General features: G+C 38.5%; 2 protein-coding genes across 2 annotated transcripts in view; both read left to right on the forward strand.

Annotated features, from left to right (window-relative positions):
• Nucleotides 1-15,155, forward strand: part of LOC127438535 (calpain-1 catalytic subunit-like) — a 42,340-nt gene extending 27,185 nt beyond the window's left edge. Inside the window, exons 11-23 of the mRNA XM_051694180.1 lie at nucleotides 153-313; nucleotides 910-1,079; nucleotides 1,176-1,187; nucleotides 7,979-8,190; nucleotides 8,372-8,411; nucleotides 8,500-8,565; nucleotides 8,664-8,721; nucleotides 8,811-8,875; nucleotides 9,044-9,112; nucleotides 11,084-11,162; nucleotides 11,309-11,422; nucleotides 11,525-11,583; nucleotides 14,560-15,155. Of these exons, the coding sequence (XP_051550140.1) occupies nucleotides 153-313; nucleotides 910-1,079; nucleotides 1,176-1,187; nucleotides 7,979-8,190; nucleotides 8,372-8,411; nucleotides 8,500-8,565; nucleotides 8,664-8,721; nucleotides 8,811-8,875; nucleotides 9,044-9,112; nucleotides 11,084-11,162; nucleotides 11,309-11,422; nucleotides 11,525-11,583; nucleotides 14,560-14,586 (1,132 nt within the window). The 3' untranslated portion in view covers nucleotides 14,587-15,155. The remainder of the gene's footprint in view (nucleotides 1-152; nucleotides 314-909; nucleotides 1,080-1,175; nucleotides 1,188-7,978; nucleotides 8,191-8,371; nucleotides 8,412-8,499; nucleotides 8,566-8,663; nucleotides 8,722-8,810; nucleotides 8,876-9,043; nucleotides 9,113-11,083; nucleotides 11,163-11,308; nucleotides 11,423-11,524; nucleotides 11,584-14,559) is intronic.
• Nucleotides 15,156-16,827: 1,672 nt separating this feature from the next.
• Nucleotides 16,828-23,293, forward strand: LOC127438526 (replication stress response regulator SDE2-like). Its single transcript, XM_051694170.1, has 7 exons — nucleotides 16,828-16,982; nucleotides 17,111-17,228; nucleotides 17,425-17,536; nucleotides 17,667-17,836; nucleotides 17,946-18,051; nucleotides 19,172-19,535; nucleotides 22,531-23,293. The coding sequence occupies exons 1-7, from the start codon at nucleotides 16,881-16,883 to the stop codon at nucleotides 22,744-22,746; spliced, it is 1,188 nt and encodes a 395-aa protein (XP_051550130.1). The 5' UTR covers nucleotides 16,828-16,880; the 3' UTR covers nucleotides 22,747-23,293.
• Nucleotides 23,294-23,402: the final 109 nt, after the last annotated feature.

A 23,402-nucleotide genomic window follows, 5' to 3' on the forward strand; every position in this document is an offset into this window, starting at 1 on the left:
TAGTGGCTTCAAAATGACACATTTCATCTTTAACTTAAGGAGTTTCTTGCAACCGCCTGCAGATGTTCACAGTTTTTACATTTCCACCTGAAATCATGTATTCCGTGCACTGAAGAAAAATGTTATTAATGTTTTTTCTCTGGCCATGTCAGGATGCCATTTGAGGAGTTCAAACGTCAGTTTTCTCGGCTGGAGATCTGTAATCTATCCCCAGATGCTCTGAGTGAAGATACTCTAAATTTCTGGAACACCATTAAGTTTAATGGCACCTGGAGGAAAGGAAGTACAGCAGGGGGCTGCAGGAACCACCCCAGTAAGACCCATTCACACACTCAAGCCTTACGTATACTGACATTTCTGAAAACATAGTTTTCGTCCTATGTTTACATTTTTTTAAAATCCTGTCCACACCAACAGTGTTTAAGGAAATCTTTTCGTCCATATGACAATGCAAAAAAGTTGGCGATATTGTGCCGTAAAGCATGTAAAAAACCCCCACAGAAGAACATTATGTGCATGTGTTTTGAAGTTCCTTTTTCACATCTGGAGAGATTTACTTGTAAAGAACGGACGCAGTATTTGTATATGCCTCCGTATAGTGGTGTAGTGATATAGCAATTGTAGGCTGACTTGTAAACTTCGCTGTCAAATTCCAGCATATGCCCAATATTTAGATACAACCATTGCCATGCGCATATTGTTTTTACATTGTTACCACATTCCAAAATCTCTGTTTCACCTGCCCACACGCATCAATGTTTTGGAAAGTCTTCACTTGGGAAGGTGTTTTCAAAAACCTTCGTTTTTAGTGTCCTAAACACCATTTATGTGTGGATGGGGCCTCACTCATTTATAACAAACCCAGTGAGAGTCATTCACACTTAGTTTGATGTTTCTATTTGATGTCAGACACATTCTGGATAAACCCGCAGTATAAGATCACCCTCTTGGAGGAAGATGACGATCCTGAGGATGACGAGGTGGCCTGCAGCTTCCTGGTGGCTCTGATGCAGAAGGGCAGGCGACGATACCGCAAGCAGGGACAGGACATGCACACCATTGGCTTTGCCTTATATGAGGTCAGAGGGTAAAGTCTGAAAATAAAAAATTCACACAATTTGTTGAAAATGTTTGTACATTTCTTAATAATTGTTTTCTTTTTTCCTAACTTTTAGGTGCCAGAAGAGGTATGGAACCTTTTCAGTATCATATACTGTATATTTGAAGGTGAAGTGTGTCATTTCTTCTGTATCAGCTTCATATGCAGAGACAACTATCAGTAAGCCATTAATAGGGTGATTTTCCCAAAAAGTGTAAGGGGCCATTTACACCGAATGCGTTTTTGCATCCGTCTGCACTGTTTTTCAATTGTTTTTCTATGTTAACATGCACTAGACGGCTGTCTTGGATTATTGCACTGTGTCTTGATGTTTTTTCAGTATCGTGCGTAGGACGACCACGTTTTTTTAGATGCCGTGTCTAGTTAAAATTAAAGTCTCGAGAAACGGAAGCTGGGTGTCATTTTGGTTTCTTTTTTCTTTTTGCGTTGGCTCTACTGAGTGGCTGGAGTTTGTTTTGTGAATAAAACTTTTCTTTAAAGAAACTTTTGCATTGATGAAATATTACTTTTGCATTGAAGTTCCCGGCCAGTTTGAGAGTGGACACTACGGATGACCGCAAAATATCTACATGCTCACACAAAGGATGTCTTTTATAAAGTTGACGGATTGTGTAAGTCATGGTATATACTTTTATGCGGCCTCCGAGTGAATTGACTCGACTATCCGGGGAACCAGGATGCCGGTTTTGTTTCTTTTTGTGCTGGCTCCGCCTAGCGGCTGGAGCTTGTTCTGTTGAATAACATTCCTTTGGAACAGACCCCTGTTATATTGGAAGCGCTGCGTCTAGCTTCTTTTAGTGTAATAACGTATTCGGTCTGAATGACTCCTAACACTAGCACTATCACAACATTGCTCGGTGCTCGTGCCTGTGATCAGGACACCGATCAGAGTCCGCAATCATAACTTGTCAGTTCTCGAAATGCACCGCGGGGAGGTGAGGTCTCCTTTCCTCACATTTCTCCTCGTTTCCTGAGAGGGTGGAGCAAGTATGCAAGGAAAGGAAATGAGGATGCACACTTTCAGAAATGAGAAGCACCCAGGGATTATTTTTGCAATTCCATTTGGTGCCATTAGTTGTGCATAAATTACAAGCTACAGTACAGGGGTCACGTGACGCCATGCAAGAAGCAGATGTGTGAGTGATGAGCTCTGCGCACTTTGCTAAATTTTTAATTATTTTCATGTTATAATCTGGTGAAATTTTATACACCCAGTTGCACATTTGCTCTTTGAGGCAAAACATGGCAAAGAAGTCAAAATCCTCGGGCTCTGGAGACATTAAAAGACACTTACATGTTCAGGATGAAAGCCCCGACAGACCTACAGACCGGGGACTCGATTTGGATGGCGCAGCGGGAGAGGTGATCCAGCGTCACTTGTCCAACATGTCGGTGATGTTGACAAAGATTCTTGCTGACTTGGAGGATCTCGCTGTAATACGTCGATCGACTAACTGATCGATCGAGTTAGTTACAAGAGTGACTGATGTTGAAAAACAAATCAATTGTCTGGAGTCTTCGGAGAGGGAATTAACCACTAATCCTCCCGTGACCAAAGTTGATTTGGAACATCTCCTTGAAAAGCTTGAAGATCTTGAGAATAGAAGACGCAGGAATAAAGTTCGAATTGTTGGAATTCCTGAGCATGAGGAGGGCAGAGATATGGTGAAATTCCTAGACGTGCTTTTCCCGAGTCTGCTCAACATAACAGGCCACATGCTGGAAATCGAGCGAGCTCAGAGTCCCAGCTCACAGATTTGCTGAGGGAGACAGGCCCCGATCGATTCTGGCCAGATTTCTGAGATCATCCGATAAAGATCTGGTGTTGCGACAGGCGAGGAGCAAAGGGAAGCTTTCTTGGAAGAACCATAATATTTTCTTGTTCCCGGACTTTGTGAGTTCGACGAGAGAAACGCGATCTGTTCAAGGAATGTAAGAAACTCTTACATCAGCGAAAGATCACTTTTGCTCTGATGTTTCCAGCCAAACTGAGAATAGAAATGAAGGACGGTGCAAACTATTTACATGTCCCAATCAAGCAATGTCTTTTATAGAGTCAATGGGTGAGTAAACCATTGGGTGTTTCTCATGTGAGTGGGTCGACTCGCTGTACTTACTCTGGCTTTTGAGGAAGCTGGGCGTCATTTTGGTTTCTTTTTGCTTTTTGCGTTGGCTCTGTCGAGCAGCTGGAGTTTGTTTTGTGAATAACACTTTTCCTTAAAGAAACTTTTGCATTGATGAAAGATTACTTTTGCATTGAAGTTCCCGGCCAGTTTGAGAGTGGACACTACGGATGACTGCAAAATATCTACATGCTCATACAAAGGATGTCTTTTATAAAGTTGACGGATTGTGTAAGTCATGGTATATACTTTAATGCGGCCTCCGAGTGAATTGACTCGACCATCCGGGGAACCGGGATGCCGGTTTTGTTTCTTTTTGTGCTGGCTCCGCCTAGCGGCTGGAGCTTGTTCTATTGAATAACACTAATTTGGAACAGCTGTGGATTAATCTGTTTGTTCTTCGTGCTTATTCCTCCTGCTGGCTGGAGTTTGTTTTGTTGAGTATTTTTATGGGAAATTGGAATGATTACGTACGCTGAACTCATAACAGCTGGCTGTCTGTCCGAGGAATCTGAACAATTTTATATCAGCTGGAATTGGTTTGTGGAAGATCACACCTTTGAGACAGTTCTGTGAATGAATCTACACGTTATTTGTGTTCATTCTTCCTATTGGCTGGAGTTTATTTTACAAAGTATTTTCTGTTATGTAATTTGTGAGGCAAAATTGAGCAATCCGATGGCAAAGTTGTCGCGAGTGCTCTCGTGGGCGTTCATGGACCTTTTGAGTTTAGAGGGATTGTCGCCAGTTGGTGCTTTCGTGCGTGGGTTTAATGCGCACGTTTTTCTTTTTTCTGTTTGTTTTGTTCGGGGGGAAGTTCGGGGTTTGATTGTTTCACTAATGGGGAATGTGGTCTGTATAATTTTGTTTTTGACACACAATTTATTTTTTCTACTATATCAAAATGTCTCTTTCCACATGGAAAGTAAATGGGTTGGGGCACCCCATAAAAAGAAGGAAGGTTATTACTTATAAATAAATATGATATAGTGTTTCTTCAAGAAACACATCTCTCCCTGCAGGAAGCTGAAAAATTTGGGAAGATATGGGGTGGACATGTTTTCTTTAGTGCTGGCACAAGTAAGAACAGGGGAGTCATTATATTGATTAATAAACATCTACAATTCAAATGTCTCAAACCGACTAAAGATAAATTAGGAAGAGCCATTATTGTTTTAGCAGAAATTCAGGAGCAAAGGTTGATTTTGGCTAATATTTATGCACCTAACGCTGATGATCAGGACTTTTTTATAGATCTTGAAGGGATGTTGCAAGCCGCTGGCACCCCTCATGATATAATATTGGGAGGAGACTTTAATCTTTTGATGGACTCAGTCCTTGATCATAGTGAAGCAAAAGTGTGTAAGGTGTTGCCATATACAGAGAAAAAGAAATCATATAGTTAGTGCCTTAATGTGTCCCTTTTGCAAAATCCTGATTTCCATCAAATGTTAAAGACTGAAATCAATGTTTATATGGAGACCAACTGGTCCTCAGTATCCTCTGTGGGCGTGGCTTGGGAAGCACTTAAGGCAGTTCTTAGGGGTCGGATCATACAGTATGCCTCATTCACCAAAAAATCCAAAGCACAAGAACTTGTGGAGTTGGAAGGAAATATTAAAAGTGCCGAGGCAGAGCTGAAGCACCGTATGTCATCTGATGGCCTCAGAGAATTGACCCGATTGAAATATAGATATAATACTATTTTGTCACGGAAAGTGGAGTTTTGGTTATTCAGGGCAAGACTGAGTCGGGGTACAAAGCAGGGAAGCTTTTGGCTAGATATATAAAGCAGAGAGAGTCTTTTTCTACCATTCCCTCAGTGAAATCTGCTGGTGGTGAAATATTTACCTCAGCCATTGATATTAATAATGCTTTTAAAGAATTCTACTTTGATCTCTATAGTTCCATGTTTTCGTCTACTGATGAAGATAATAGAAACTTTGTGGAACCATTAGATCTTCCTAAACTGACGACTGAGCAAAAAAATTCTCTTGATTCTAAGATAACCTTGGAGGAGCTTGATGAAGTAATTAAGGCTTTGCCTACAGGCAAGGCTCCGGGGCAAGATGGTTTTGCCGCAGAATTTTTTAGATCTTATGCTACAGAACTGGCTCCACTTTTGTTAGAAGTTTATATGGAATCATTAAAGAATGGAAAGCTTCCTCCTACCATGACACAAGCCCGGATCAGTCTGATTCTTAAAAAGGACAAAGATCCAGGTGAGTGTAAAAGTTACCACCCAATTTCCCTGATCCAGTTAGATGTAAAAATTTTGTCAAAAATTCTGGCTAACCAATTAAGTAAAGTTATGACATCACTTATACATATAGATCAGGTGGGGTTTATTCGGGGCCACAGCGCTTCTGATAACTTCAGGCATTTCATCGATATCATGTGGTCAGTAGTGAATGATCAGTCTCTGGTCGCTGCCATCTCACTTGACGCCAAAAAGGCGTTTGATATGGTAGAATGTGATTATATTTTTAAGATTTTGGAAATGTATGGGTTCGGCAGTACATTTATTGGTTGGATTAAGTTACTTTATAGACACCCTGTAGCAGTGGTACAAGCAAATGGATTAATTTCAGATTATTTTACTCTGGATAGGGGCACTCGGCAGGGCTGTCCTCTTTCCCCATTATTGTTCTGTCTTGCCCTGGAACCATTAGCAGCCGTGATAAGAAGGGAAGATGATTTTCCAGGGGTGACGGCGGGAGGTGTGCCGCATAAGCTTCTGCTTTACACAGATGATATTTTATTATTCGTCTCTGACCCCACTAGATCTATGCCTTGCCTCCACAGAATTATTAATTCCTTTTCTCAGGATACAGAGTCAATTGGTCTAAATCCGAAGCTTTGGCTCTGACAGCGTACTGTCCAGTAACGGCCTACCAGCCGGGCGCCTTCCAGTGGCCCAAACAGGGCATTAAGTATTTGGGAATTTTATTCCCAGCAAATTTGTCTGATTTAGAGTTAATTTTGATCCCTTAATAAAAAAGGTTTTCGAATGATGAGGACAGGTGGGCTTCATTAAATGTATCTATGATTGGGAAGATTAATGTTATTAAAATGAATTGTATTCCAAAATTTAACTACCTGCTACAATCTCTCCCTGTAGATGTCCCCCTCTTATTTCAAGCAATTTGATAGCATAGCGAAGTCCTTCATTTGGAATGGTAAGTGTGCCAGGTTAAATTTCAATAAGTTACATAGGCTGATTGACAAAGGTGGGCTAGGCCTACCTAAGATTTTGTTTTATTATTATGCGTTCGGTATCAGACATTTGGCTCATTGGTCGCTTCCACCTGAGAGAGCCCCTCCCTGTTTTTGTATTGAACAGGAAGTTCTTTCCCCATCTCGCCACAAAGCCTTTTGATTAAACTAGCTGGAGAGGTTAAGTCACACCCCATTATTTTACATTTGCACTCGATATGGACAAAAGTGTCCAGAGTGTTTAATTCAGACATTTATTTAAATGTAGCCTCAAGCATATGGCAGAACCCTAAACTATGTATTAATAAGTCCCCTTTCTGTTGGTCAGACTGGATTGTGAGGGGGGTTACTACACTTGGTGACCTATATGAGAGTGGAGTATTGAGAACTTTTGAAAATTTGGTTCAACATTTTGGCATTCCCAGATCTCAGTTTTATAAGTATTTACAGCCCCACCCAGTGCAGCAGATACTCTGGGAGTGGTGATTACTGCTTTTGGAAAAGGTCGTGAGGCATCAGTGTATTACTCCCTGCTAATTCAGAGTCTGGGGGACGGAACTTTGAATTCTCTCAAAAAATTATGGGAGAAAGATCTAAACTTGACATTGGAGGAGGGGGTGTGGGCTAGGATCCTAAAAAATGTCAAGTCTGCATCTAGAGATGCAAGGGTGCACCTTATGCAATTTAAGATTATACATCGATTTTATTGGACCCCCTCAGATTGTATAGGCTTGGTCTTAAAGACACACCCACCTGCTGATGATGTCAATCAGAGGTTGGAGACATAACTCATGTCTTTTGGGGGTGTGTTGAGATCCAGGAGTTCTGGTTGAAAGTTCAGAGTCTTATATGTGATGTATTGGGCACTCGGCTTTCAGTTTGCCCCAGACTCTGTATTTTGGGCGATGGGGTGGTCATCGAAATTGAAAATCTGCACATAAAGAGCTGGGTCCTAACGAGCGTCATGATCGCCAGACAGGTTATTTTAAGGGGTTGGAGGTCGGTTGGAGCACCCTCATTTCATGAATGGTGCTCGGAGATGGGGAGGGTGGCAGCCTTTGAGGAAGGGATGTATAGAAGGCTGGGAAATCTGGGGTTATTTGATAGGAAATGGGGCAGATATTTGGCCTTTTTGGAAGGCTTTTGGAGAGGGGTAGTGGAGAGGGATCTCTAGTTTAAATATGTGTGTGCAATTTGATTGTCTTTTAAAAATATGCTTTTTATATATTTTTTTTTTTTTTTTTTTGTGTGTGTGCGTGGTTTTTTTTTTGTTTTGTTTTTTTTTTCAAATATTTATGACCACTGGGGTGAGTGTTTGTGTCGGGTGGGGATGTTTGGGGGGAAGGGTTTAATTGTACATTATTTGATTCCGCATTTTCTGTGATGTTTATTTAATTTGTTGAATGGAATCAATAAAAATTGTTAATAACAAGCTACAGTACATTTACATTTAAACTACATAAAAAAACACATACATAATGGTATGACTAAACTTTAGCACCCATTTCTTTTGTTTTAGTTTCGTGGTTCCCAAAGCGTTCACCTCAAGAAGGACTTCTTCTTGCATAAATCGTCTTGTGCGCGCTCAGATACGTTCATTAACTTGCGTGAGGTGAGTGCGCGGCTCAAGCTGCCTCCGGGCGAGTACCTCATCGTCCCCTCCACATTTGAGCCTGGAAAAGAGGCCGACTTCGTCCTGAGAGTCTTCACAGAGAAACAGTCAGAAACACAGTGAGTGATTCGGCTATTCAACAAAAATAAACCAAAAGTGGTACAAAGACAAATACTTCATTAAATGTTTATTGATTTTGGCACTTTATGTTTTTTTGGACTAGTAGTGTGGAATTACTATAATGTGCAGTATAATTTTACTGGAGAAAAATGTAGTTTTGCTTTTTTATGTCATATTTAGAGAGATGGATGATGAGATTTCATTTAACCTGGATGAAGAAGTAAGAATGTATTTTCTTTTATAGTAGTATACTATAAAATAACAATATAATTGTAATATATGTAAATATAATGTAATTTTATCTATAGGAGGAGATTTCAGAAGCGGACATTGATGATTCTTTTAAAGCAATGTTTGCTCAGCTGTCAGGCGAGGTATGTATCTATCTCTTTTGGTTTGTGTTGATAATAGAACATATCACAATGTGTATTTCATTAGATTAAACCTGATCTAAACACTTTCTGTCTTTCAGGACATGGAGATTTCAGTTCATGAGCTCAGGACTATTCTGAACAGAGTGGTGTGCAAACGTAAGCTTGCCTGATGTTTCATTCATTTTGTCCAGTCTATGTCTGTGAGTAATTCTTGAGAAATATCTATGCTCTTCTGTGTTCTTCAGACAAGGATCTTAAGACAGATGGGTTCAGTATGGAGTCGTGTAGGTGTATGGTCAGCCTGATGGATGTATCCTTCCTCAGTTAATCTCAGCATTGTTCTAGTTTAACTTTTGAAAGCAACTTTTACTGTTCCTATCAAGTAGTGCCAAATCGTGACAGTAAAAAGATAATGTTTATAAAAGTTTATTTTTTATTTTTTTTTTTCATTAAATGCTTTAACTTATCTGACTCTCAGAAAGATGGTAGTGCACGACTGGGATTTTTGGAGTTTCAGATTCTGTGGAATAAAATCAGAAAGTGGCTGGTGAGGAACTGACTGCTGCATTACTCATAAACTGCTATTAAATCATATGGACCTCAGTCAGCATGGCACATGTAATGTGATGTGAATGTAAACATGGCTTTTCAGTGGGTTATGCCATTTTAAGGGCAAAGGCAGTTTATTAAGTGTGAATATTTTCCCCCTGAAATCGATTTTCAGTGGCATTTTTTTTTTTTTTTTTTTTTTTGCCTTTATTTACATTTATGCATTTGGCAGACGCTTTTATCCAAAGCAACTTACAGTGCACTTATTACAGGGACAATCCCCCTGGAGCAACCTAGAGTTAAGTGCCTTGCTCAAGGACACAATGGTGGTGGCTGTGGGGATCGAACCAGCAACCTTTTACTAGTTACCAGATTACCAGTTATGTGCTTTAGCCCACTACGCCACCACCACACTCTTTATGGGGGCATATTTTTTGTAAACACAGAGCATGCCATTTATTAATGTTAAATATGGCCAAAAATATCCTCAATTTGAACAATTATGGCTATTAACTGATCACACTGTGAATTTGGCGACAGGAGCTGGAAAGTTCTGTGCTGAAATCTGTCTTTTTTCTGAAATTCGAATCACTGCCCCCAGTGGCTGAAGCTGGAAGTGTTGATGAGGTGGAATGTCCACATGGTGTCCAAAAGCGAGTTGTATTGTTACTTGTAAATGATGAAATACAGTCAACAGGAATGTTTATTTTATTAACCCTATCCCTAACCCAAACCCCAACCCTAAACCTAACCATCAGGGACGTAAAAACTTCATTTTAGGGCGAAAATACAACCACCGATTTGTTCTCACCATTGTTTATGTGAACGCAATAACTTCCTGGTTTCCAAGGGACCTGGTCTTGGATATCAGTAGCTTCACAGAGAAAGATAAACTCATTTAAATTTATGCAAAGGTGTCTGTTGGGGATGCTGCTTGTCAGTTAATTGGCAATATGGTGTTGATTTCAGGGTACATGGGAACTTTTGTCACTTTCTGTGACATTTTTGCTCCAATGTCTGACCCTGGCTCTAGTTACATCTTAAGCCCAAAGTATACTTCGGTCAGACGTGAACGCTGAGCATCTGCGTACAGGACGCATGACACAAATGTTGTCATCTCCAGAGTGTTCGAGCACTGAACGCTCGCAGCCCGATTTTTCTAACCACGCAGTGTGCGAATGTGCCTGGAATACTCGCATTTGAAGGGATGATCCGCACTCCAATTATAAACTACTGTTGTTTTTATTATATAACTTTTTGGGGGAATAGACACAGACATTTCGGTGCACAGACCTTCCTCATTGTATAAAATCGACGCACCCAAAAAATATAAAAGCAATATAGGACGATAGAGTGCGGAGTAAAAATAACTTTGTAACACTCACTTTTGAGCCATTGCTGTCATGAAGAAGCACTACAAGAAGATGTAATCGCCGGTAAACATCAGGAGACGAATGTGGAAACAACAACAGTGGATGTGCAAATCAAGAGCGCGTGTATGCAAGGTCAGGAGATACCTGCATTTGTATAACTCGAGTCTGAAGAATATAAACTTTATGTATCTTTGTATGTGTCTAAACTCCTGAGGAGAAATAGTCCAGTCTCTCAAAGCAGTCGTAGCGCACATGCACCAACAGCAAGTGTATGCATGCACAGTCATATGCAGTATACTTTGACAGGCCCATGTTTGACTGTATGCAGACGCTAAGCATTCGCATCAAAACCGAATATACTTTGGGCTTAATTTTAACAACCCATGTTTTCCAACTCATGATTATGTTGTCTATTGTCTATCTTTTTTTTTTAAAAGAACACATATTAAACAGACCATACTCTAGGCTATTCTGTGCTGTATTCCCTGTAGTTCTCTCTTTGTTTACATTTGTGGGAAATATGGCTTCTACTCTGACTTAGGTCCATAGTGGGCAGCATGGTAACCCAAACTAATTTTTATATTTCTCATTTGCAGGGCATTTTCAGACAATTTGATCTGGATAGATCTGGCACCATGAGCTCTTACGAGATGCGTCTGGCTGTGGAGTCAGCAGGTAATACATGGTTTTAAAGTTTATTATGTGAAAGTGCAGATCTGTAAATCACATCATCTTTGGGCATGTGTGTGGACAGACTAGTTTGTTTCTGGTTTGAAAGTCTGGAAACACATAGTCTTTTATTTATTTCTTCTTGTCCTCAGGCTTCAAGCTCAATAACAAGTTGCATCAGATACTGGTGGCTCGATATTCCAATGGAGAAACGATTGACTTTGACAACTTTGTCTGTTGCCTGGTCAAACTGGAGGCTATGTTCAGTACGTCATTTACATTTTGATGTCAACGCCTCAGTCTGCTATAGTAACGCTGTTTTCTAAAATTCAACTAAAACCTCTTAATAAACATTTCTTCTCAAACAGAGGCTTTTACAGAGCTGGACAGGGAAGGAAAAGGGGTTGCAGAGCTGAATATCAATGAGGTGAGTTTTCTGTCTTCTCTTAGCTTTTAAGTGTCCTAAAAGTCTTTCAAAATGGTGGGATATGTAGTTAAGACCTGTTTGAAGTATACTAACTAAAACTTATTTCTTATTGACTAAAAGTCAAGAAATCACAGTTAGGCTACTCTTGTAGTTGTAGTAATTTTAATGCCGATAAACGTTCATGTAAAAAAGTAGTCCAAGTACTTTTCTGATTACTTTGTCTAAAAAGTAATCACATTACAAACTAGATAAAAAAGTTTGTCAAGACAAACTTTGATGTTGGCTTGAGAAAGCCTAGCATGAAAGTTTGAAGTAGCTGTAAAAGCTTGAAGTTTGAAGGTTTTAATTTGAAGTAGTTACAAGTTTTAAAAGTTCAAAGTTTATAGATTATAAGATCATTCAGTCTATCAGATAGATAGATAGATAGATAGATAGCTCATTTGGTTGCTAGGCAGTTACCAAGGTGATACTCAAAAGGCTCCTTTCTACCCTGAGTCCAGTGAACAAAACCAGAAGTCTTTATGTTGTTGTTGTGCAGAGATATGTGATTTGTTACTTTGTTGCTAGGGTAACCCCATCTGGTTGCTATGCAGTTAATACAGTGCTATTCAAAAGGCTTCTTGCTACCCTGAGTCAAATTAACGAAACCAGAATTGTCTACAATGTTCTGGTGCAGAGATATATAATTTGTTACTTGGTTGCTAGGGTAACCCCATTTGGTTGCTAGGCAGTTACCAAGGTGCTACTCAAAAGGCTTCTTGTTACCCTGAGTCCAATGAACTAAACCAGAAGTCTCTACGATGTTCTGATGCAGAGATATGTGATTTGTTACTTCGTTGCCAGGGTAACCCCATCTGGTTGCTATGCAATTAATACAGTGCTACTCAAAAGGCTTCTTGCTACCCTGAGTCCAATGAACTAAACCAGAAGTCTCTACGATGTTCTGATGCAGAGATATGTGATTTGTTACTTGGTTGCTAGGGTAACCCCATCTGGTTGCTAGGCAGTTACCAAGGTAATACTTAACATGGCTCCTTGCCATCCTGAGTGAAATAAGTCAAGCCGGAAGTCTCTACGATATTCTGGTGCAGAGATATGTGATTTGTTACTTGGTTGCTAGGGTAACCCCATCTGGTTGCTAGGCAGTTACCAGGGTGATACTTATCAAGGCTCCTTGCCATCCTGAGTGAAATAAGTCAACCCGGAAGTCTCTACGATATTCTGGTGCAGAGATATGTGATTTGTTACTTGGTTGCTAGGGTAACCCCATCTGGTTGTTAAGCAGTTACCAGGGTGATACTTCTCAAGGCTCCTTGCCATCCTGAGTGAAATAAGTCAACCTGGAAGTCTCTATGATGTTCTGGTGCAGAGATATGTGATTTGTTACTTGGTTGCTAGGGTTACCCCATCTGGTTGCTAGGCAGTTACCAGGGTAATAATTAACATGGCTCCTTGCCATCCTGAGTGAAATAAGTCAACCCTGAAGTCTCTACAATGTTCTGGTGCAGAGATATGTGATTTGTTACATGGTTGCTAGGGTAACCCCATCTGGTTGCTAGGCAGTTACCAAGGTGATACTTAACATGGCTCCTTGCCATCCTGAGTGAAATAAGTCAACCCTGAAGTCTCCATGATGTTCTGGTGCAGAGATATGTGATTTGTTACTTGGTTGCTAGGCAGTTGCCAGTGAGATACCAAGCAGGCTGCTTGCTGTTCTGAGTCATACAAGCCAACAATGAAGTCTCTACGATATTCTGATCCTGAAATACCCATCTAAGCGATTTTAAATGGAAGTCAATGGGGTTTGGTTGCTAGGGTGCTCTAAATGGTTACTAGGGCATGGCTCAGTAGTTTCCATGATGATACTTGAAGATTGATTGCTCACCCAATTCAAACAAGCCAACTCTCATGTCTGTAGGACATTCTGATCTGAAGATACCACACTCAGCCTTTTTGAATGGCAGTCAATGGGTTTTGGTTGCTAGGGTGCACTTAATGGTTGCTAGGTTGTATGCAGTTGCTAGGGTGTTAAAGTGATAGAGTGAAAGAAAGACTAAAAAGAGTGATGTAAAGATAGAAAAAGAAAGTGATGGTGTGATAGATAAAAAGTATGAGTGGTGGAGTGATAGTAAGTAGATTGAATCCTCTAAAGGAGTTATTACAAGGAAAAGTTTTCACACCTTGAATGGGAGTCAATTTAAAATCAGTCCGATCAGTTAGAAAAGATATAGCAATCCGAGTCAGATCAGTCTGAAGGTCTGGGCCGAGTTTGGTGCATGTAGCTTAAAAGCTCTAGGAGGAGTTAGAGTCAGACATTTTAGTCTTGGAATAATAAAAATAATAATAATAATAAGTTTAAATAGAATATCAGTATGTTGGCTTTCTGAAGCCAACATAATTATTTTACTTTTAAGCTACATTTTAAATCACTTTTCCTGGCCAAGTTTTTGGTTTTTCGCTCAAATTCAAAATATTTATATTTCCTGATTCATTGTCGCACTCTTCAGCTGTCACAGAAATGCTAACACATGTACAGGACATATGAATTCTGATTTTAAATGTATTATACATATTAATCAATTAATATACTTAAAAACAATTAGTTTAATTGAAAGTCAGTAACTGTAATCTGATTACAGGACTTTAAAATGTAATGTTACACTACTTTTTTACTTAAAAGTAATAAGATTACAGTAACTAATTACTTTGTTATTGGATACACCCAACATTGTCCACAATGGCTCCATTCTGGTATGAAATACCCACTTTTCATGATCCAATTAATTTCTGATGGATAAAGTCATGTCCCATCCAAAAAAATTTTAGTACATCATATTACAAAATAAAATAAGTTGCAAAGGCTGTTTCATTTTGACTTTAGGACATTTGCATCTACATATCAGAGACAATTATGTATGCATTAGAAACTGTCCATAAATAAATTGGATTCACTGCCTCTCTTCCTCTCTTCTACAGTGGCTGTACATGAGCATGTGTGGTTGATGTTTGGTGAAATTCATATTATGCTCTACTGGAAAGGAAAGACACATCAACACTCAAAAACTACAGCTTTACAGCCATTATACACTTATGCTTTTGCCTAAAAAAGAAGGGACATCCTCATTATGCAAGATGTATTCTACACCACTAAACTGACCATGATGATATCATTTCATAGATGTAATTGCAGTTATGGAAATATTTATTGCATCATTTCAGAGAGCAAATTAAAACTGCATTAATTTGTAATGAACTGCATGACACTAACTCTGTGTTATTGTACCTAGAATACTATATATAATGCAGTGTATTTGATGAGGGTAGTTTAACTTTGCCTTTATGCACCACTTATGCCTTTGTGTCTAAACATTCCAATAACAATTTTATTTATAGAGGTTTAGTCAATGGTATGATTTAGCTTTTATCACTGTGATTTAATGTTCAATTATTAATCAAATATATTAAAAGTAAATCGAACATTCAAGCTTGAACATTTAGAGAATTTTTCTCCACTAGATTCTTTTATTATGCTGTGCATCTTAATATAAAATTAAAATAAAGGACAAATTTGACTTCTGCCTACATCTCTTCTCTCTATATAGTATAAATCACCTAGTAACCATAGTCTGAGAACTTGCCATTGCCAAATTTATGGCGAACCTAATTTTGGTATTTTAATGGCAGATGCTAATATATATATATATATATATATATATATATATATATATATATATATATATATATATATATATTGTTGAAGTCAGAAGTTTACATACACTTAGGTTTAAGTCATTAAAACTCATTTTTTAACCACTCCACAGATTTCATATTAGCAAACTATAGTTTTGGCAAGTCATTTAGGACATCTACTTTGTGCATGACATGAGTAATTTTTCAACAATTGTTTACAAATAGTTTGTTTCACTTTTAATTGTCTATATCACAATTCCAGTCGGTCAGAAGTTTACATACACTAAGTTAACTGTGCCTTTAAGCAGCTTAAAGGCTCAGTTCATCCTTGGGAGCAATTTCCAAATGCCTGAAGGTACCACGTTCATCTGTACAAACAATAGTACACAAGTATAAAACAACAGCAAAGGATCATGTGAAGATGCTGGAGGAAACAGGTAGACAAGTATCTATATCCACAGAAACACGAGTCCTATATTGACATAACCTGAAAGGCTGTTCAGCAAGGAAGAATCCACTGCTCCAAAACTGCCATAAAGCCAGACTACAGTTTTCAAGTGCACATGGGGACAAAGATCTTACTTTTTGGAGAAATGTCCTCTGGTCTGATGAAACAAAAATTGTAACTGTTTGGCCATAATGACCATCGTTATGATTGGAGGAAAAAGGGTGAGGCTTGCAAGCCGAAGAACACCATCCCAACCGTGAAACATGGGGGTGGCAGCATCATGTTGTTGGGGAGCTTTGCGGGTACCGAGTTTCCCAGTCGTAATTACGACCTGAGGGGTCATTCGTGTACAACTTCCGAGTGGGAAACTCGTATTTACGATAATTCCGATAGCACGTGAAGGCAGCATTTCCAGTGGGTTTTTATAATGGCAGTTTTGGATTTATGAGTAAAATAAGGTCTGTGGTAAACATAACTCTGAGACATTAAAAACATAAATTACACAGTCATACTCCAAACATACATTTAAAAAAAAAATTATGCTTGCTAACAAGTTGCTGAATAAGGACTACAAATACCACAAAAATCTGTGTGAAGGTGCCTGATGAAACGGAAAACTGTTGTAGTCCTTATCTAGCAACTTTTTAGCAAGATACCTTAAAAACACACAACAGCTTCAAGATTCACGTTTGAGGTACAATTGTGTGTAATTTTATGTTGTAGAACAAAACGTCTACGTTTCTTCAAGTAATGTTTACCATAGACCTTATTTCACTCATAAATCCACAACTGCCTTGAACCCTTGGTTTGACATTGCTAATTCTCTTTCAGGTTTTTGGACTACAATCTGAACAGCTCTACATTAGTTGCAAAGTTCATGCAAATAATAATAATACAAAAAAAATTACAACCAAACCAAAATATAAACTAGAAAGTATAATAACTTGAAAACATCCTTATACATTACAAATAATTTATATTAATTTATTTATATAAAATAAATCTTAAAAACGTAATTTATGCTTTAGACATTGGAATGTTTTTTCGTATCTCTCGGCTTCCGTAGTTCCGTATGTTGTTTTTAGTATCTCTCGGCTTCCGTAGTTCCGTATGAACTTTATACGCACATCTGCGACAACACAACGGAGGAGAAGAAAACATGGAGCTGTTTGTGATTTCACCTCATTTGAGATTTACTAATGTAACTATCGCTGCGGGCTCGACTGTCAGTAATCTGATCGATCATTTCACCTCTAAAGAGGTAAGTTAATCAGTGATTAAAGTGATTAAAACATCCATTAATGTGTTCTGAACTCGGTGGTGATTATTATTTAATAAGTTGGTCTGATGATGAATAAATAAGACTTAAAATGTGTGTTTTCCTCTCAGGGAGCCTCTTTCACAGATTTCTACGTGAAGAGTAATGGCCGCATATTTCACAGTAATGATTTGCTTCAGACTGGAGTGCTGTACCGTGTGGAGCCTCGGTTATATGGGGGAAAAGGAGGTAACCAGTCATTTCCATAACACATTAACTCTACATAGACATCTAGATTGATTCTGTTTGAGAATCAGTATATGAGAAAAGTAGATTTGTATTTGACCGGGACAATTCCCTTAAGTACATTAATCCATATATATACTGTACATTGAAAACTCTAAATAAAGGTTTGTTTATTGTATTTTAAATATTTGTTTCATAGGATTTGGCTCTATGTTAAGGGCCCTCGGTGCACAAATTGAAAAGACCACCAACCGTGAGGCTTGCAGGGATCTGAGTGGAAGGAGACTGCGAGATGTTAACCACGAGAAAGAGTAATGCAGATAATTACATTTGTCTCTAGCATGCATGTTTTATTATTTACTTATATTAATGGAGGCTGTGTGGATTTGGGTCCTTTTAATAATTACAAATGTGTCACATCTGGCATGTTTGTGTTTTTAGAATGGCAGAGTGGTTGAAAAAGCAGGCGGACCGTGAGGCAGAGAAGGAGCAGCGTCGTTTGGAGCGAATTCAGAGGAAACTGGCCGAGCCGAAACATTATTTCACTGACACGAATTACGAGCAGCAGTGCCACGACCTCTCAGAGAGACTGGAGGACTCCGTACTGAAAGGTACCTAGACAACTGGGTTCATTCGTATTATAGTGTTGCTCTTGTTGACTTTAAGACATACATGTAACAGTAAAGGTCATGGTTGAGTAGTTAATTCTTCATTCTTTAGGCATGCAGGCTTCTACTAGTGGGCTCGTGCAGGCAGACGAGGGGCCAAGCCGCAAGCGTCCGACTCCGACCAACAAGCAAAAGAAAGCAAAAAGGAAATGTTTCTGGTGAGTAGGGTTGATTTTGAAGTATGAAATTCATGTGTTACTACTATTTCAAAGATGGAAAGTAGAGGCCGACCAATAGTGGATTTTGCTGATATGATAACTAAGGTGATAGGAAAGATAGATAACCGATTCATTGGCTGATATTTAAAAAAATATTTTTAAAGAATGTTAAAAAAGGTTCTTCGTCTTCCCTTACTATGGCAGGCACAGACACAGAGGATACAAGAGTCCAAAATTAATAAAATCCCAGATGCAGTTTGCTGTTTAACCAAAATCCAAATAATAACCAGTTCAACTTAAGATTTGTTGCTTAACTTGGGACTTTTGACTATAAACACACTGGGGACTTACAAAATAGTAATTTCAGTAACTGCGGACAGTTATTCCATCAACATGCGCTACTCGACAGCTTTCACTGTTGCATACGGTCTCCGTGTTTATATCCACGTCTCCCGCTGAACGTGCCCCCACCACCCCAGGCCCCCCTCAAGCCTGGACCCAGGACAAAAGGTCCTGTTGTCTCCCCTTATAAGGATAGTTCACTCAAAAATGAAAATTCTCTCATCATTTCCTCACCCTCATGTCATCCCAGATGTGTATGACTTTCTTTCTTCTGCAGAACACAAATGAAGATTTTTAGAAGAATATTTCAGCTCTGTAGGTCCATACAATGCCAGTGAATGGTGGCCAGAACTTTAAAGCTCCAAAAAGCACATAAAGGCAGCATAAAAGTAATCCATAAGTCTCCAGTGGTTTAATCCATGTCTTCAGAAGTGATATGATAAGTGTGGGTGAGAAACAGATCAATATTTAAGTCCTTTTTTTCACTATAAATCTACACTTTATCATCTTTTTTTTTTTTTTTTTTGGCAGTTCAGCCGTGATTGTTTTTTCACATATAGAGGCCGCTGTTATACTGTAGAATCAACCCGTTCTAACTCAGAATCCCCCAGCAGTGGCCACGGAGGAATAAAATACAAAATATAAGCAAATATTTTTGCCGATTACGATAGTTCTAAAAAGCAACTATTGGCACTGATGAATCGGTAAAACCGATATATCAGTCTACCTCTAACATAAAGTAATTCCTGATATAATTTGGATTTAATTAATCCAATAGGACTGGCGTTGGGGGACTGGATGAGATGGGTAGCTCCGGTGAAGGCAGTGATGACAGTGACAGCGAAACATCTCCCTCTTCCTCTGGAGCTTCCTGTAGTTCTGATGTACCCAAACCAGCTTTACTGCCTTCCACGTGCAGGAGTCAGCACAGAACTGAACCTCAGGACCAGCCAAGCAGCACCAGCAGCTCCTCCTCATGTCTTGCACCCTGCACCCCAACAGACAGCCATGGGACAGAGGAGGTAGAGAGGGAGGCAGAGAAGGAATATACTCCGAGCAGGAGCACTGAAGAGGAGAAAGTACAAATGCCAAACCCAGAAGCACAAAACTGCCCAGCTGAGAGCAGTCAGACACAGGAACTGGTGAGATCTCTTGATTTTCTCAAAGATGTGAACATTGAAAGTAGTGGTGCACTGATCAGGAAATTTGAGGCAGATACCGTTCACCAAAATTTTAACACTGTGATCAGCCCATACCGATCTGATCACCGATTTTTCTTTTTAAAGTACCCCCTGCAACACTTTTACAAGTTATATGCTGCAGTTGTATGTTAATGCCCCATCTGAAAAATGACATTAAAATGACATTAATTGTGAATTGCTAACATTTATTTGAATTGAAAACAGTTATGAATAGTTCTGGTGTCATTATCAAAGATCATTGTGACATACTGTACTGGCAACCAGTAAAAACAATGAGAGCATCACACACAGCAGAGATGTGTTCAAAAATAAGAAATATATGTCCATTACAAGCTCTTAAACCACTTAAGTGAGCAATCATTAGTATCTATGATTTATTTACCATCTTTGGTGTTTTGTAGTAATGCAAATCATTTAATTATTAAGCAGCTTCCTGAGGATGCGGTGCCGTTATTGAAGGTTAAACTGTTAATGCTGTTTTTAGTAGTATTGTGACCAACATATACACTGGCGCCCAAAAGTTTAGAATAATGTACAGATTTTGCACTTATGGAAAGAAATTGGTACTTTTATTCACTAAAGTGGCATTCAACTGATCACAATGTATAGTCAGGACATTAATAATGTGAAAAATTACTATTACAATTTGAAAACAATGTTCAGAACTTCTTAAACTACTTCAAAGAGTTCTCATCAAAAAATCCTCCACGTGCAGCAATGACAGCTTTACAGATCCTTGTTATTCTAGCTGTCAGTTTGTCCAGATACTCAGGTGACATTTCACCCCACACTTCCTGTAGCACTTGCCATAGATGTGAGTGTCTAGATTTGATCAAAAATGACTTTTTTCCAATAGTGATGGTGCTGTTTTTTACATCAGTAATGTCCTGACTATACTTTGTGATCAGTTGAATGACACTTTGGTGAATTAAAGTACCAATTTCCTTCTGAAACAGCAAAATCTGAACATTATTCCAATCTTTCGGCCGCCTGTGTGTTTATCTGAGTTCACTGGAATGACTGATGAGAGTTTGAGAGGGCGCTTGTTTAACACCGAGAGCGTGTGTGTTGGGGAGACTGAAACTGAAAGTGCATATAATCTCTTAAACTGTCTCTATCTCTCCACACACCATCTGAGTGTTGTGACTCACGTTACATCAAGTATACTCAGATTTGTGTTTGCATGTTTATTTGTTGTTCGTTTTTATACCCGTTTGCAAACAGTCTTTGTCCTGACTGTACGAGTCAGAATTATTACCGTAATGACTCTTGAAAATGGGCACCTTAATATTGAGGTTCACAATTCGATATAATCTAGATTCGATATTCTAACTCTTAAATGACAGAAAATGTTTCGTTTTTTTATGAAATGTGTGAAATGTATGATATCTCATCAAAATAAAGTTCTTTAATACACAATATAAATGCACAATCTAAAAGCTGAAATAATAAGAGTTTCTTATATACCTGTTTCTGTAAGAAAAGATCAGAAGCAAATAAGCTTTAAAGAGAAATAGTGGGGTACATACTGGCTGATCAGGTGCACAACAAGCAATACAAATACAAAACAAGACCCTGTCTGAAAAGTATGTTGAAAGTGAATTATATTTAATTTATTTAATATTTTGTTATTATTATAATCACAATTTAGCTTTTTAAAAATACAAATATTCTTCATTCTATCAGTTAATATTATATCAAGAAGTTGTGTATGTAATAATGATATGAGCCATCACTGTTTTAAATAATGTGTACAATTTACAAGTAAAAACATATAATAGTGAGTTTACGTTCATTTTTATAACAATCGCTAAAATGGTACTGTCATTGTAAGAGATCAACGAGCGCTTCACAGTGTTCTGGTTCATTAACGAGAGAGAAATCTCTCGGCATCTGTGCTATGTGAGATTAAAAATAATATTTCTTTTTACCTTTCTATCTGACTGTAAAGAACAGAAAGGATATTAAAGACACCTTATTCAATAATAAGTCAAGTGCATGGATTTTATCTTTGGACACACATTACATGGAAGAAATGGTACGTTTTAATTTCAAGCACTTCATCAAAACAAGGTAATTTTCCTGGTGTTTCAGTACTTGAATTTCTAAAAGCTAAATAGAAGCACTTCAAGGACCTTGTGCGAACCCTGTAAACCGTGTAGAAACAAAATCGCTCTAGGGGTAAATATCAAGCGCTAGAAAGGTTATGATGTTTGATGGGTTTTGAAATATCGAGTTTTGCTGCGATATGGTTTGTCCTTTTTTTTTTTGTTTTTGTTTGTTTCACAGTATATAGAAATTCAATATACTGTCCCATCCCTGTCTGAAAGTTTAAATCCGCAAATGCTTCGAATTGCCAATAACTCGGCCTCCAGTGGCCGCAATGTCATACTTCAAAGGCCGAGCAAGTGCTCATTCGTTAGAGTAGCAGTGCATGTATGATTTTGTGCATGATGCAGTTGAATAAAGATCGGGTGTGAATCTAGGCATGATCGACCGATTGCAGATTTAAGACAAAAATTGATCGGTGCACCGCTAAAAATTTATATTTCACTCAAAAATGAAAATTCCATCATTAACTGGGATTCCATCCACAAATCTTTAAGCAAATTTTGGGATATTGCATTAAAAAAAATGCTGAATGGAAACACCAAGATGGAAATAAAATCACCAGATTGTGCATAAAAAACGTATACGCTTGCTTGAGATGGATACGTTTTTCAATTTCCATTTTCATTGTTGATTAAAAACGTGGGACTGGAAACGCTGCTTTATTTGCAAATATTCCGATTTTCCACATGAATTAAATTTGAAACTTTGATGGGAACATGACTATTGACTCACCCATAATTGCATGGACTGAGTTCTATCAATATTCCCAGGTGTTTTTGGATGTATAAATGGGCTATATTGATGGATATCTTTTCCAATGTAGGTGGAGGGTCCATTGGATTTGCTCTCTGTGAGTGGGGTGGAGCAGCTGGAGTCTCTGGGTCTGGAGAGGCTGAAGAACGAGCTGATGGAGCGAGGGATGAAGTGTGGAGGAACACTGCAGGAGCGTGCTGCTCGTCTTTTCTCCGTCAAAGGACTGATTCCAGATCAGATTGATCCTGCGCTCTTAGCCAAACCCAGCAAGGGCAAGAAGAAATAACTTGCTTCTGAACCACAGAATTATTTTTTTCCCATTTCTGTTCTGCTTTCTTTATATTTGGCACATCTTAATTTATTATTATTATTTTTAAGATATGTAATATGGGGGGAGTGGAATTAACACCTAATTACACAAATTTTGGGGGGGAAAGATGGTGTGTGCTAGAATTTGAATTCATGACATCAGCATTTATTTCAGCTGCTTGAACTGTCATGTTGTTTTTTACTCTTAAGTCTCATTTAAGACCTTATCACTTTTTGTTTGTTTTTCTTTTCTTTATAATTTCATTAGTAAAACGGTAACAACATGCGAGACTCAGGCTAACCTTTTTTTGATATGCACAATTTCTTTATGGTTGCATAGTTTAAATAACTATTTTGATTCATACAGTCAATAACAGTTTCATAGAGAAAGTTATGCAACAACTGTGCAAGAGGAACTGGCTGTTTTACATCTGACAGGTTCACATTGCATAATGTCTGAATTTTATGTGTGATCATGTATTTCACTCTCTGTTTTATGGTTGAGTAAAAAATGTATTGCGTTATTTTTTTTGTTATTTCACTGGAGGGTAGGCACATCATATATGGCATTTATGATTCTGAATAGGATAAGATTCATGTTTTGTGTAATCACATGTAAAAATGCCAAATGCA

This window comes from Myxocyprinus asiaticus, chromosome 49 (genome assembly GCF_019703515.2).
Source record: "Myxocyprinus asiaticus isolate MX2 ecotype Aquarium Trade chromosome 49, UBuf_Myxa_2, whole genome shotgun sequence".
NCBI lineage: Eukaryota > Metazoa > Chordata > Actinopteri > Cypriniformes > Catostomidae > Myxocyprinus > Myxocyprinus asiaticus.